This window comes from Mobula birostris, chromosome 16, assembly GCF_030028105.1.
Source record: "Mobula birostris isolate sMobBir1 chromosome 16, sMobBir1.hap1, whole genome shotgun sequence".
In the NCBI taxonomy this organism is placed as follows: Eukaryota; Metazoa; Chordata; class Chondrichthyes; order Myliobatiformes; family Myliobatidae; genus Mobula; species Mobula birostris.
This window is the reverse complement of record NC_092385.1, coordinates 73,655,109-73,671,709: the sequence shown is the minus strand read 5'-3', so window position 1 is coordinate 73,671,709 and position 16,601 is coordinate 73,655,109. Positions and strand designations below refer to the sequence as shown.

General features: G+C 41.2%; 1 protein-coding gene across 5 annotated transcripts in view; it reads left to right on the top strand.

Annotated features, from left to right (window-relative positions):
- Window positions 1–550: 550 nt before the first annotated feature.
- The window catches only part of LOC140211225 (uncharacterized), a 32,142-nt gene continuing 16,091 nt past the window's right edge, over window positions 551–16,601 (top strand). For 2 of the 5 annotated variants that reach the window (XM_072280849.1, XM_072280845.1), the window contains exons 1-2: window positions 7,526–7,840; window positions 10,835–10,968. In XM_072280849.1, the coding sequence (XP_072136950.1) occupies window positions 10,909–10,968 (60 nt within the window). In that variant the 5' untranslated portion in view covers window positions 7,526–7,840; window positions 10,835–10,908. Of the gene's footprint in view, window positions 614–7,260; window positions 7,355–7,525; window positions 7,841–10,834; window positions 10,969–16,601 lie in introns of those variants that run through there. The other 3 variants (XM_072280847.1, XM_072280846.1, XM_072280848.1) reach the window with 3 other exon arrangements.

The window sequence follows — 16,601 nt, the reverse complement described above, 5'->3', positions numbered from 1 at the left end:
TTAGCTCAGTGCTATTCCCCAGTGTTTGCTCAGTGGGAGAGCAAGCTGGAACAGGACAATTTACAGTCAAGGCAGTCAGGGACTTGGGCTAGATTATGTTTTTTCTTTGTGACTGTATGTTCTTCTGCAATCATACCTATATGGGCTCTATTATTCATTCTTTTTCTGGTAAACAATCGCAGCAAACAGTGGCCTGCGGCTTTCTTGTTGGAGTTGAGCTGAACTGCCTGTACAATCTTCCATTTTTGTGTTTGCACAATCCCTCTCTCCCTCTCCCCCCTCCCTCTCCCCCTCTCTCTCTCAAGACAAATCGTGAGGTTGTATAAAGTATACATACTCCGATTATAAAATGTACATCGAACTTTGAACTTCAATTGTGCTTTGTGCTATGTTCTATGTGAAGTGTGCTGTGTGCAACTGGTAATGTGCTTTGCACCTAGGTCCCAGAGGAGAGCTATTTCACGGGACTACGTTCATGTGTGGTTGAATGATAATTGAACTTGAACTCGATTCCCTATGTGACTGGATGGGTTTCCTCCTGGTGCTCAGGGTCTAACCTATCAGCACAGCTCTACGTGTGATGGCAGCTCTAAGTTACTTCCTAGCATAAAGGGTAAGTGGGAAAAATACCAAAAGGGAAGTGATGATGGGCTTGTGAAAGAAAAATGCTGGGCTACAGGGAAATGAAAGAGGATAAATGAGATTGCTTTGTTGGGAGCCATCATAGGTCATGCTCGATGGCTTCCTTTTGTGCTATTATAAGTAAGTATACCTGCTGATCTCACCTGTGAATCTTTTCTGAGTTTCCAACTTTCACCCAATCCATTTTATTTTATAACAGAATGTTGGGATAGTTGGGGTGTGAGGGAGGGGAACAGTGACTGCATATCAGCAGAGAGTGTTAGGTGTTTGGAGACCTGAAATTAGAGTCCCTCGCATCTGCAAAGGACGATGACTTTGCTGAAGAAGCATTCTATTCTAACCATGAGAGATGCTAAGATTGGAGCAAAGAACAGAAACAACTATCCGATGTGGATAATTCACTCACCACAATGTTGAGAAAATTCTACAACCTACAGACTCACTTTTAACGACATTTTACAGCTCATGTTCTCAGTATTATTTTTGTAATTGCAGAATTTGACATTCTTTGCACATCAGTTGTTTGTCAGTCTTTGTTTCTGTATAAATATTTTGTGTAAATCCTATCATAGTTCCTTATTTTCCTGTAAACTCATACAAGAAAATGAATCTCAGAGTAGTACATGGTAACATATAGTGCATGTGCTTTGATAAGATACTTGACTTTACTTTTGAGCTTGACAGCTGTTGATAACTCACAGAAGCTCCTGGAGGCCCTGGTTTTAAAAGAGTTGATCTGTTCTGAATCAATCTCAAACAACAGGAATTCTGTAGATGCTGGAAATTCAAGCAACACACATCAAAGTTGCTGGTGAACGCAGCAGGCCAGGCAGCATCTGTAGGAAGAGGTGCAGTCGACGTTTCAAGCCGAGACCCTTCATCAGGACTAACTGAAGGAAGAGTGAGTAAGGGATTTGAAAGTTGGAGGGGGAGGGGGAGATACAAAATGATAGGAGAAGACAGGAGGGGGAGGGATGGAGCCAAGAGCTGGACAGGTGATAGGCAAAAGGGATATGAGAGGATCATGGGACAGGAGGCCCAGGGAGAAAGACAAGGGGGGGGGGGCCCAGAAGATGGGCAAGAGGTATATTCAGAGGGACAGAGGGAGAAAAAGGAGAGAGAGAGAAAGAATGTGTGCATAAAAATAAGTAACAGATGGGGTACGAGGGGGAGGTGGGGCCTTAGCGGAAGTTAGAGAAGTCGATGTTCATGCCATCAGGTTGGAGGCTACCCAGACAGAATATAAGGTGTTGTTCCTCCAACCTGAGTGTGGCTTCATCTTTACAGTAGAGGATGCCGTGGATAGACATGTCAGAATGGGAATGAGATGTGGAATTAAAATGTGTGGCCACTGGGAGATCCTACTTTCTCTGGCGGACAGAGCGTAGATGTTCAGCAAAGCGGTCTCCCAGTCTGCGTCGAGTCTCGCCAATATATAAAAGGCCACATCGGGAGCACCGGATGCAGTATATCACCCCAGTCGACTCACAGGTGAAGTGTTGCCTCACCTGGAAGGACTGTTTGGGGCCCTGAATGGTGGTAAGGAAGGAAGTGTAAGGGCATGTGTAGCACTTGTTCCGCTTACACGGATAAGTGCCAGGAGGGATATCAGTGGGGAGGGATGGGGGGGACGAATGGACAAGGGAGTCGCGTAGGGAGCGATCCCTGCGGAATGCAGAGGGGGGGGGAGGGAAAGATGTGCTTAGTGGTGGGATCCCGTTGGAGGTAGCGGAAGTTACGGAGAATAATATGTTGGACCCGGAGGCTGGTGGGGTGGTAGGTGAGGACCAGGGGAACCCTATTCCTAGTGGGGTGGCGGGAGGATGGAGTGAGAGCAGATGTACGTGAAATGGGGGAGATGCGTTTAAGAGCAGAGTTGATAGTGGAGGAAGGGAAGCCCCTTTCTTTAAAAAAGGAAGACATCTCCCTCGTCCTAGAATGAAAAGCCTCATCCTGAGAGCAGATGCGGCGGAGACGGAGGAATTGCGAGAAGGGGATGGCATTTTTGCAAGAGACAGGGTGAGAAGAGGAATAGTCCAGATAGCTGTGAGAGTCAGTAGGCTTATAGTAGACATCAGTGGATAAGCTGTCTCCAGAGACAGAGACAGAAAGATCTAGAAAGGGGAGGGAGGTGTCGGAAATGGACCAGGTAAACTTGAGGGCAGGGTGAAAGTTGGAGGCAAAGTTAATAAAGTCAACGAGTTCTGCATGCGTACCTCGTGCCCATTCTCTGGGTCCCCCCAACCCGTCTTTCTTCCCGGACCTCCTGTCCCATGATCCTCTCGTATCCCTTTTTGCCAATCACCTGTCCAGCTCTTGGCTCCATCCCTCCCCCTCCTGTCTTCTCCTATCATTTTGGATCTCCCCCTCCCCCTCCAACTTTCAAATCCCTTACTCACTCTTCCTTCAGTTAGTCCTGACGAAGGGTCTCGGCCTGAAACGTCGACTGCACCTCTTCCTAGAGATGCTGCCTGGCCTGCTGCACTCACCAGCAACTTTGATCTGAATCAATCTCATCAATGACGGTAATCAGAAATTCATAATACATGTTCTCATCATGAAAATAGGACTTTGTAGCTGCAAGAATTGTTCAGCGGTCTTTAATACAAAAAGTGTACCGATTGTTCCTGCTCCAAATTTGTAGTTCCTACTTCTCTTATGACCAGCTACATTCTCCTTGTGACCATGGGTTTCTTCCAGATGCTTGGTTTCCTTCCATAGACCAAAGATGTACCTGTAGATTGGTTAATTGGTCATTGTAAATGTTCCCTTAATTAAGCTAGGGTTAAATCAAGGGTTGCTGGGTGGCGTGGCTCAAAGTTCCAAAAGGACCTATTCCACGCTGTATCTTGATCAATCAATCAATACACAAACAAATAATTTAACTAATTAACTAACTAACTAGACCTGCAACAGAAAGCACAGTGAGTTTTAAGTTGTTTTGTAGCTCTGATTCATTTTCAACCTTCAATTTTAAGCTTAGCACTCTCTCACATATAAATATTCAGGGATTTATCAAGCTCCAGATATTTTAACTGCAGGTGTACAAAATACACTAGTAAGTTTTTCATATCAAATGTCTATTCCGTACATATCACCAATAGAACCAAGGCACACTCTGTGATAATAGAATAACAAACATGAACTTAATAACGTATGGCAGTTTTCTAATCTCCAATAATCATTTTAATGCTGTAGTTATTGCCTTTTCAATCTCTATTATCTCTTGGCCTCTTCCAATCATTTTATTATTTCATGACACACATAAAAGTTGCTGGTGAACGCAGCAGGCCAGACAGCATCTCTAGGAAGAGGTCTCGGCCTGAAACGTCGACTGCACCTCTTCCTAGCGATGCTGCCTGGCCTGTTACGTTCACCAGCAACTTTTATGTGTGTTGCTTGAATTTCCAGCATCTGCAGAATTCCTGTTGTTATTATTTCATGATATTGCTTTCCAAAGGCTTTCAGTTGTTCTCTTTCTTCCATAATTGTATAGAAATATATAGGTCGTAGACTCCCCTAGAATGTAACTTAACATGACATATGCATTCAAAACTTGACTTAACACATTGTGTGCTAATTCTAAGCATCAGTATCTTGAGATTCACTTATGTGGATTCACTGTCAGAATGAGCTAAAAGATGTCTCACTTCTGCTCGTTCTCTCACTATGTTCTGTAGTGATAATCTATTAACTATCAACGTTCAAAATAAATTGATACTATATACTACTCATACATTTTTGAGGGCATTCACAGTAGAACAAAGAAATACATTAGAAGCAATGAAAAACTGCAAACAAAGGCTAATGTTCAAAAGAAAAAAGGCAAAAAAAAAGAAAATAAATAATACTGAGAACATGAGTTGTAAAATCCTTGAAAGTGAGTTAATAGGTTGTGGAATCAGTTCAGTGTTAAAGCGAATGAAGTTGTCTGTGCTTGTTCAGGGTTGATGGTTTCTGAACCTGGTGGTGTGGGACCTAAGGCTCCTGTACTACTTCCTAATGGCAGCAGCAAGAATATGTCCTGGATGATGGATGCTTCTTTCCTGTGACCGCACGTCTTGTAGAGGTGCTCAGTGGGTCTTCCAGACAGTCAACATTTCAGGTCAAGATGAAGTCCAGATGTAGGGTCTTACACCAAAGCAACGACTATCCATTTCCATCTACAGATACAGTCTGACATGCTGAGTTTCTCCAGCATTTTGTTTGTTTCTCTTTTAACATCAACATTAGCTCATTTGGGAAGTGAAGGAAGCCATTTTTAGTAATGGATATTGAAATCCCTGCCCAGAGTACATTTTGTGTACATCAGTAATTTATGCAGGCAGTGTTCCAAGTGGCTGAAGATTGAATCATGAGCAGGGATTGGCACTGGAGGATTTCTTGCTCATGTTTTGCTTAATACCATGAGAACTTCATGAAGTCAGGAGTCAGGATTGAAGTTATGACAATTTCTCCCTTCCACTTATATGCACCTCCATTTGGTCCATTCTGCTGGTGGAACAATATGTTTTAAACATAATGACAGGGGATTCCAGAATATTAACTAAATGAAATGGCACACCATACAACTCCTGGTCTGCTGTTTTACTGGTTTGTGGGACAGAGCTCCTAATCCTGATGATTATAAGGATGACTAGAGAGGGTGGATGTGGAGAGGATGTTTCCTATGGTGGTGGTGTCCAGAACTAGAAGGCACAGCCACAAAATTGACATTTTAGAACAGAGGAAAGGAGGAATTTTCTTTTAACCAGGGCGTAGTGAATCTGTGTAATGCTCTGCCATAGACAGCAGTGGAGACCAGGTCCGTGGGTATATTTAAGGCGGAAGTTGATAGTTTCCTGATCGGTCAGTGCAGCAAAGGATACGGCAAGAAGGCAGGTGTATGGGTTTGAGTGGGATCTAGGATCAGTTATGATGGAATGGCAGAGCAGACTCAATGGGCGGAATGGCCGAATTCTGCTCCTTTGTTTTATGGTCTGATGGACTTTGGGCTCAATTGGTTTGGAGGTGTCTCTGCCTCTGCTGCATCAGGTGGCAGGTTTGATGTTGGCTGATCTTTTCAGTTCTATTCTTATCCTTACTTATCGCATTAGTTTAGTGATACTGACTAGATTTCTCAGCCATTTCTGACCAGACAGTACTTAGGAGGCAAACATATTGCTATGGTTTTACAATTACATGTAGGTTAGGCTGAGAAAGGTGTTAATGAAATTCAATGAAAATTTCCTGACAATCTAGAAGTGTCACAGTCACAGTAAGTTTTTATTCCAGATGTATTTAATTTTTCCAGCTGTTAAGGATCAAAATTATCTTTTAATCATCAGTCCCGTGTTACAACTTCTACCTTTTGCTGCACACTTTGTTATTCCTCAGCTTTGCAGAAAACTGCTCACCACTAGCTGATGAGTTCTTGTCTAGTTTGCTCCTTTGCCAACCCTCAAAGACCTTCCTCCAACATTTTGTGTGTGTTCCTTCTGACTAAGCTACTTGGCTGGCAGTTCATGATCCGACATGTCTGCACAAAGCCACCTGATACATCCGACTCAAAGGAAATATTGCAGATGCTGGAAACCTGAAATAAAATCATATGCTACTGAGGACACTCCACAGGTCAGGCAGATTCCTTGGCGAGAGGACATTCCAATCTCAATTTATCGATCATTCATCAGAATTTCCTCTCTAATCATCAACATTACCAGCATTTTCTGCTCAAGTTCAACATCCATCTACTATCAGAATCAGGGTTAGGTTTATTGTCACTGACATGAATCGTGAAACTTGTTGTCTTGGGTCAGCAGTGCAGCACAGGCATGACAAATTACTATAAGTTGTAATAAAAATAACTTCATAAATAGCAAGGTGGTGTTCATGGATTCATTGACCATTCAGTAAGCTGATGGCAGAGGGAATGAACCTATTCCTAAAACATTCAGTGTGGATCTTCAAGTTCCTATACCCACTTCCTGATGGTAGTAATGAAAAGATGGTGATGGATGCCACTTTCTTGTGACACTTTCTTGTGAAGTTGTCCAGTGGTGGAGAGGCTAGTGGATCAGGCTGAGTCTGCAACCCTCTGTCCTTCCTATCAGGTGACAATGCAACCAATCAGAATGCTCACTATGTACATCTGTAGAAATTTGCTCAAGTCTGCGGTGACAAACCAAAACTGCTCAAACTCCTAATGAAGTATAGCTGCTGTCATAGCTTCATCATGAGTGCATCAATGTGTTGGATCCTGGATAGATCCTTTAAAATGTTATCTCCCAGGAACTTACCACTGCTCACCCTTTCCACTGATAATTTCTCAATGAAGAGTGGCATGTTTTCTCCAATTTCCCCTTCCTGATGTCCCGATTCTTTGCACTGATAAAACATCTGCTCTAATCTCTGGAGATGACATTGTAGGTGAGTTAGATTTTTACTTCCATTCTTCCTGTCTCACTTTTTCTCTTCCCCTTACTCTACGTCCCTTTTGCTTCTCCCGGATAAATATACCCATGGCAACAGGGTTACTATGCTGCAAATAACACCAGGGACTATGGTTAATTTTCTTGTTTCCAGGTGGAACAGTCTGCTTGCTCGGGTAAATGTCAACCTGCTAGCACGGATCAGAGAAGTCCTTACAATGTTTGACCGAGTAGCTAATGAATACTGAGTCGCCAAGGATTCTTTAAAACATGTTTCTTTTCGTCCACAATGTGTTTACACAGTAAGTTACGGAACATGAAACATTTATACACAAAGGTACCCAGGTTGAAACATCTCTGCTTCAGGTTTTAAGCCAAGTGCATTTGAGTAAATATAGCAATGCAATTCGACATTTTATAAGCATGCGTATTGATAACCACTATATTTGATTGCTTACCTCGTTTGTTAAGAAGTCGTGTAATTTTTTATTGTTTCACCTCTAACGGGAGCGGAGTTCAAAAGCCAAGTGGTTAATGGAAGTGAAGCTTATTTGCATAAAGTAACCTGTTGTGGGAATACTCTAACCATCTGTTAAACGCACAGCAAAGGAAGATGATGTAATTTTGGTTGAAAGTGGAAGGTGTTTGTTTTCAAAAAGTCTTTCTCCTTTGTTTCCTGATTTTTGAGCACAAAACTCTGAGTTTACGGATCATATAGCAATGACAAAACAACGGTTTTGCTGAGGATTGAATTGCTGAACGACCTACATACAACATTGAGCAGACAGGTATGCGCTCGTTCAGGAGGAGATAAAACAATGCATACCACTTCATTGTAAACAACAAGTTTCTTAAGGGAATTTGTGCCAGATTAATATGCTGAGCAGCATGTAGTTGTGACAAAGTGAATATTGGGCAAACTCGCCAGTAATCATAAATAGCTAACGAGATTAATTTTACCTCTCTTTTCACTATCTTGTTTACAATGATCAGATATTCTGCTTTGTTTTGATCATCTAGAGTTGTGACTTAATGTAATAAACCTTGGCCAAGGCCCATTATACAGAATGCTATCAAAAGTCGGAACAATAGAAGTGAGGAAGCAAAGCCAACAGTTGCAGAAAGCTTATGAGTTTCGGATTCAAGAGAACAGAGGAAGCTATTGAAGAAAGAAAAGACAGAAAGAGTTGAGCGTTTGTACAGGTTTGAGATCGGGTGGATTGATGATATCTTAATAGAGAGCACCGGCCAGTTAATTCAGAGAGTATTAATTACCCCATCAGATATTGACTGATCAGTAAGTTAGTATATTTGAGACCAAGATGGGTATTTGGACATCCAGCAAAATAAAAAGCAACCAAATCTGCAACTGAAGTAAATCTAAAGCAGAAAATGTAGTGGATTCCCAGCAAATCACGCAGTATCTATGGAGAGAGAAGCGGATTTAACATTTTGGGTTGAAAACTGAATTTCTCTAAGTTGTGTACTTAATTGGCTGTCAAGTGCTTTAGGATATTATGAGTACTTACACTCAGTGGCCACTTTATTAGGTACACATGTGCACCTGCTTGTTAATGCAAACATCTAATCAACCAATCCTGTGGCAGTAACTCAATGCATGAGAGCATGCAGACATGGTCAGGAGGTTCAATTGTTATTCAGACCAAACATCAGATGGGGCAAGAAATGTGATTTAAGTGACTTTGACCATAGAATGATTGTTGGTGTCAGACAGAATGGTTTGAGTATCTCAGATCCTGCTGATCTCCTGAGACTCTCACATTTAACAGTCTCTAGAATTTACAGAGAATGGTGCAGAAGATGATGACAGAATTGAACTCTGAACTCCGACGCTCAGAGCTGTAATAGCGTCACGCTAACCCCAATGCTACCGTGATGTCCACTTATTGGAAAAAAGTGGGAGCATACTCCCAAGAGAACATGGGAGGAGTGAGACAGGCTGGTGGGGAACAGGGCTGGTAGGAGACATTTTCATTGTGCAGGAGCACCACCAAGCACATCTGAAGTTACAATGAAGTTCTAGTAGGAAATTGCCACTGAATCTCTAAGGACATGAAGAAATCTGAAAATCACTAGATGCATATTCCTTCTCTGCCTCTCTAATGCAATAGTGAGCAGCTAAGCATAAGATTTGGTAAAATTCTGCAGTAGCATTCTAGTCATATTAATATCTGAAAGCTGAGAGTGACCAAATCTTCATTATGGATAAAGCAGTTAAGGTGCACACAAGGCTACGTTTGAGGTTGGGAGAGGTCAAAGTTCCCAGTCAGGGTGAAAGGTACAAGATCGGGCGTTGCTCTTGCAAGTACAAATTATTTTGGAGAAACAGTGGGGAAGAAATCTTGCTGTCTGTGAACAAATGCAAAGTCATTTTTGAGGTTAAAAATCTCACTGCAGAAGAATTTTGCATGTTGTTTTTGTCATTTGGAGAGGTTTTATAATAAGAAATAAATAGAACGGAGATTCCACCAAGAGACAATGTGCTGGCCATTCAGAAATGTGCTTAGAATTATTTGGCTCCGGGATAACCTGATTTCAACCGCAGGTTACCTTTTTCAGAGTTGTGTGAATTAATACAAACCCACTTGAGCTGTATCTATTGGAGGAGAGCAATGAATCTCAATTTCAACAAGATGATGCATGAATTTGGAAATACTTGATGGAATTAGCTCTTGAAGTTCAGGAGAAACAGAATGAGAAAGTTGGAAAACCACTGTGTCCCTTCTTTCAAGGTTAATTGACAAATTTGTAGTATCCATGATAAATATGTCAAATGTATCAAAATTCACAATATTAGATTATAGTCCATTCTATATGTTCATAGATGTCCAGTCTGGTTTGAAATGTAAAGGAGCTGTTTGGAGAGATTTCTTAACAAAGAGACTTGTTGAAGTTTAGAACACTAAGCTCTGTAAAATATCTGGCTATACAAGCTCCTGAAATCTCTGACCTCATCTAATTGGCTTGGCAAGGTAGCGTAGCAGTTAGTGTAACACTATTACAGCACTTGCAACCCTGGTTCGCTGCTGTTTGTAAGGAGTTTACATATTGTCTCGTTTGTGTGGGTTTCTTCCAGATGCTCCGGTTTCCTCTCACATTCCAAAGGTGTACAGGTTGGTGGATTAGTTGGTCACATTGGTGTAATTGGGTAGTGTGGGCTTGTTGGGCTGGAAGAGCCCAATTCTAGCCACTCATGCATCTCAGATTTTCATTGGTTACACAGCTATGCATTCAACTGTAAATATCCTAAGCTCTGGAATGTCTTCCTTAAATACTCTAGTCTTCTATCCTGCCTCATTTATGATGCACCTTAAAATTTGCTTCTTGGGCCAAGCTTGTTGCTATCTTATCTATGTGATCATGTCTCATACATTATTTGAGAACTCTCCTGTGAAGTTTCTTGGGGATATTTTAATATGTTAACACACTGTCCCTGAAGAAAAAAAATGGCTGAAGGTTTAAAGCATTGAGAAATAAGGAGCGGATGAATGATGGTGCAGCAGTGCATTTATCTTGAAGTGCTCCAGCAAAGATGTGATGGGCCAAACAGCCTTTGATATAAGCTACTTTGGTTTTATAGAGTAGGAATGCTCTTCAGAATATGAGATTGTCAAAATCCAATTGTGGAAGATTTATCTCAAACCGAGAGCTTTCGATCCTGGATCCTAAAGATGGGAAATAGTTTCACTGATTGGCATTAAGAACCCTAAATTCCCAAAATCAGTAGGTTTGTAAATCTGTGCTTTTTGTTTTGTTCCAAGGTCTGGAAGAAATATTTGCTGAAAAATTATCAGTGTGATTTGCATCTATAGAGTTGCAATAAGAATAGAAGGTCATGGATGCTCAGCAAAGTAGACAAGTCAATGCTGAGGAGGAGGCAATAACATTCAGCAAGGTAAGTCAGATGTGTGGGCATTTTGATTATAAATCATATGTGTATGGTAAAATTTTTATTTGTATGTTATAAATGAGTATTATAAATCATATGTGGGGTTTTCTTCTCCAGCCCTTTACCTTCCCCATCCACCTGGTTCACCTATCTTCTTCTAGTTTGTACTCCTTCCCTTTCCCTATCTTCTTATTCTGCTGTCTTCCCCCTTCCTTTCCAGTTCTTGATGAAGGGCCTCAGCCCAAAACGTCAACTGTTCATTTCCCTGTATAGATGCTGCCTGGATTGCTGAGTTCCTCCAGCATTTATGGTTGGGTATTACTCAAGGATTCCTCAAGATTATCATAGCAGGGTGGGGGGGGGGGAAGGTGGGGTTTGGTAGGGATAAGCTCCCACTACTTATTAAATATTCCTAATAGTATGCATCTCAAATACCCTCTGCCAACCAAGTCCAACTCTTGGCCTTCAAGTGTGGCCTGGCTACTAAGCTCAGTGGAACCTTTTCTACTGCCAGGAGAAGGAGCAAAGGCAGGTTACTGATGCCTTAAAAGCAGTCATTTCAGGCAGATTAGGCTCATCAGCCATAGTTGGCAGCTCATCTAGGAGAAGGAAAACTCTTAACTGAAACCTCCAATGCCTTGCAGATATACCCACTCATGGGGAAGGGTTTAGGATTAAACCCCAAGGAAAAGTCCAAAGCTGGAGTCCCTAAGGCCTTAAAACCTTAAAACATACTTCCTGGGCCAAGCTTGTTGCTATCTAATCTATGTGGTCATACCTCATACATTGTCTATATTATGTTGAGTTCAATGCTGACGGGCAACTCCTGCAACATAACTGGTGCCAAACTGTGTTGGTCTCTGCCGTTCCTTTGGATTCATCAGCTGTGTGAAGAGGGGGAGCTTGCTGCATGAGCAACAGCATTCTCTCCATATTGTACTGACCTGCTTGTACGTATATTAGAGTAGGCTGCTAGGATGCAACATCTAAGTTGATTCCAATCAACAGAGGGCCTACCTCTCTCTCATTGCTCAAGATTCTCAGCGTCTGCAGAATCTCTTGCATTCACATACACTGTGTTTATTTCCCCGATAAACATTGAAGCAAGCCATTTATATTGAATATACAGGGTTGTTGGTGGTCAGACGTCTCACCCCAAGTTCCTCAGTTCGGAGAATTAACTGTACCTGTTTTTAGCTATTTCATCGATGGCAGTCCTCCCACCTAAAGTCAAAAGTAATGTTTGTATGTTGATAACTGCTTCATGTTGAATTTCATTTAAAAGTTCTCAGCAGATGAAGCAATATATCCTGTATACTGTTACACCTATGCAACATTCAGATATGTACTAATAAACCATGAGGTATAGAAACAGAATTAGGCCATTTTACCCATCAAGTCTATTCCACGATTCCATCATGGCTGATTTATTATCCTTCTCAGCCCCATTTTCTTGCCCTTTTTCCATAAACTTTGATGCCCTGACTAATCATGAACCTATCAACTCCCACTTTAAATATACGCAGTGACTTGGCATTCACAGTCATCTGTGGCAATGAGTTCCATAGATTCATCATTCTCTGGTGAAAGAAATTCTTCATTTCTGTTGCAAAGGGATGGCCTTGTATTGTGAGGCTGTGGGGTTCCCCCACTATAGGAAACATCCTCTCCATATCCACTCTATCTAGATCTTTCAATATTCAGCAGGTTTCAATGAAATGCTCTTCATACATTAACCCTTTTATTCCCAGGATATTTCTTGTGAACTTCCTTTGGACCCTCTCCAATTCTGGCATATCCTTTCCTAGATGACCAATCCCTTATGAAGCCTTAGCATTACATCCTTGCTTTTATATTCTAGTCCTCTTGAAATGAATGCTAACATTGCATTTGCCTTCTTTAACAGCAAAATAACCTGGAATCTTTAGGGAATCCTGCATGAGGACTCCTAAATCCTCTTGAACCTCTGATTTCCCAATTTGCTCTACATTTAGGAAATAGTCTATGTCCTTATTCCTTCTTCCAAGGTGTATGACCATACACTTTCCAAAATCGTATTCCATCTGCCACTTCTTTGCCCATTCTCTTAATCTGTATAAATCCTTCTGCACTCTCCCTGCTTCCTCAACACTACCCAGCCCTCCTCCTTATTTCGTAACATCCTCAAACTCGGGCAGAAAGCCATCACCCAAATCATTGACAGATAACGAGAAAGGAAGCACTTCCAACACAGACCCCTGAGGAGCAACTCTAGTCACTGGCAGCTCACCAAGCTGTTACTCTGAGTAATGTTAGTAATCAGAGGTTATAAATAGAAACATCCAGCAGGTCAACATCCAGCATCTGTGAAAAGGAAAAGTAAATTAATGTTTCAGATTAAAGGCCTTCTGAAATCCATTTGTGTTAATGGTTCCACCTTTATTGAATGTACCATTGAGGTGAACATGATCATTGTATATTTTCCCTCAGTGGCTCATTAAAGATTTTTTTCTGGACTGCTTAGATTGATTCCATTTCTGTAGAGAAGAAATTATTCTAGCAAACATTGATTATGGGCACGCATCAGAGCCACAATGTTCAAAATTTTCGGAGCTCAAAGAACCTTTATTCTCAAAGTATGTATGCTATGCAGAATCTTAAGATTCATTTCCCTACAGGCAGCCAAAGACAAAGAAACCCAATAGAGCTGATTTTAAAATAGGACCGTGAAACAGCCAATGTGCAGGGGGAAAAATCATGAAAATTAAAATAAACAAATAACTTTCAGAGCTGAAATTCACAGAAGTGAGTTTACAGCCACAAAGTCAGTCACAGCCAATCCAGTAGCCCAATAATTGCAGGCCACAGCCTCAATTCAGCACAAAAACAAGCAAACCTCACAGAGCACCAAAATGAACACCAGCCCATCCCTTATCTTCACCCTTGACACCCTGAATTTTTCAATCTGGCCTGGAACTTAAATCAGCCAAACAGCAGGTCATTCCTCATTCACGGACCTGGGCCTGGGATCTGCCACCTCAATTCAGCCCATACCCGACCTTTCCAATTTGGCACGCCACTTAAATTGGTCAAACCTCGGCTAGTTCCTCACTCTCAGGCCTGGACTCTGCCTCCCCTCGGCTCAACCACTTCAAATTGCTTCCAAGTCCACTCCAGAAGATAAACATTGGCTAGTTCCCCACTCTCAGGCCCAGGCCCAGGCCCCACTGCCTTAATTCGATCTGCACACGCCACATCACATCTGACCTGAACCATTGAGACTTTAGTTCAAACCGCAAAAATGCCAGGTCATTTTGATGCTTCAAGAGGTTGACTCCGAAAGGGAAGATACATTCTACTGTTTGCAGTGATCATTTTTAGAAACAGAAACATTTTTGAGAAAACGCATGATTAATAAGGTAGTTAGTAGTTGTTTTTGCTGCCAGCAAGTCTTTGCTGTACTTTACCATCATCATCTTAAACTGGAAGCCGATGTATGAATAATACCAGATTCCAGTCTAAGAATTTTGACTCCTTGTTAATGCCTCAACAGATCGAGCTGTGGAGCAGATTGGGGAGGAGGAAATGACTTGGAAGATAGCACATAATTGAACACAAGTCAAATGAGAAACTTGAACGGAAGTTAACAACTGGATTGAAACATTGCATTCTTTGAGCATTCTAAACTTAATAAACATCCTGTCAGCTTGTCCCAAGCATTTAACTCATGTTTGATTATAGCATTAGCACACTTCCCAGCTCTTACTTCAGGTGGCGGGACATAAAAATCCATAAGATTGCTTTCTACTCCTTCCAAATTATAGAGGTAAATCCAGGAGGCTACATTGACTCTGTTTTTCTAATGTTAGTGCCTAGTTCTGGTATGATATTGTTCTCCACTAAATTATACTTATTCCAACACAATTGATTAGTGTTCTCTGCACCAGCAATCAGGCTTGTTTGTTCAAAAAAAGACCAAGTAATCAAACTACTTATTTTCCTTATTTAATGAATACAATATGATGGCATGGTCATTGAGTGGTTAGCGTAATGCTTTACAGTGTCAACTGTAAGATTGAGGTTTAATTCCCCCTGTTACGGGTTTGTATATTCTCCCCATGACACATGGGCTTCCTCCAGGTGCTTCATTTCCTCCCATGTTCCAAAGACATATGAGTTAGGGTTAGTAAGTTGTGGGCATGCTATGTTGGCACCAGAAGTATAATGATGCTCCTGGGCTGCCTCCAGCACATCCTTGATGCAAATGGCACAGTTCACTGTATGTTTTGATGTACGAGTGGCAAATAAAGTTAATTTAGAATTTCAGAATGTCTTCCCAAACCAGAGTCCTAAATAGCTAGAGCATAACCACTCTTATTTTCATTCCCTAGCAAGTACATGTTCGGCACAGCATTGTGGGCCGAAGGGCCTGTATAATGCTGTAGGTTTTCTATGTTTCTATGTTTAAGAGTAATAACATTCTGTTAGGCTTTCTAATTACCTCCTGCTCACTATTTGGACCAATGACATAGACAAAAATGAACTGAGTAATGTGCATATCATCTTGTACATTCATGGATTTGTAGACCTTAATCAATTCCCCAAGTCTGTATTTCTCTGAGTACATAAACCCAACTGCTTGACTTTCTGTGAAGCTATGGTGTTTTAAACTGGAAATTGTCTTTCTTCCCTGTATCTATTTCAATGTCTTCTCTTCAGAACCTGAATCAGGTTTAATATCACTGGCGTATATTGTGAAATTTGTTGTTTTGTGGCAGCATTACATTGCAATACATAATAATAACTATAAATCTATAAATTACAATAAGAAGTATATATATAAAAGAAGCAGTGCAATAAGAGAGCAAAAAATACTGAGGCAGTGTTCATGGGTTCCCCATCCAATCAGAAACCTAATTGATCTGATGGTGGAGGGGAAGAAGCTGTTATTAATGTTGAGTGTGTGCCTTCATGTTCCTGTACCATTATCCAGCATGTGGGAGAACCAGACAAGGTAATTGTACAAGATTAAGCAAGTACATTACATTGTAGCATGAAGGGTCTATGAATTATTTGTCTTAATTCGAAGACTGTGGACATCAGTGTAGAGGCTGGCATTTATTGCTCTTACTCAACTGCACTCATGATGATAGTTGTGACAAACTGTATCAAACGGCTGCAGTCTTTCTGATGAAGGGGCTCATCAGTGTGTTGATAACAGTTTGCGACAACCGATTAGCTTGTTCATCTATTTGTAAGGATAATTGAATTAACTTTTTGAGTTTACAACAAACCCAGATTGGAAAAGGACTGCATCTCCTCCTCAAAATGACATAAGTGAATCATTCAGTTTTAGTGACAATATGGCAATTTCCTGGTCACTATTACTAATATGAAACTACAATTTAAAAGGAATTGAGATAGAATGTGGGAGATCTTGTGGAAAGTGAACTCCAGATGACTCCCTGCTAATCATGAATCTTTAGCAAGCTCTGGACTTGTTAAACCAAGATTGTTTTCTCTTTTACTACAACTTTATTGCTGTTCCTAGCATTGGTCCTACCCACAGATGTAGCTTTGTGCTAAGTCAAAGGCCATTTGAAGAATGCAGGACTAAGTTATCATCCTAATACATGGTAGTCATTTAGTCTCTTCAGTGG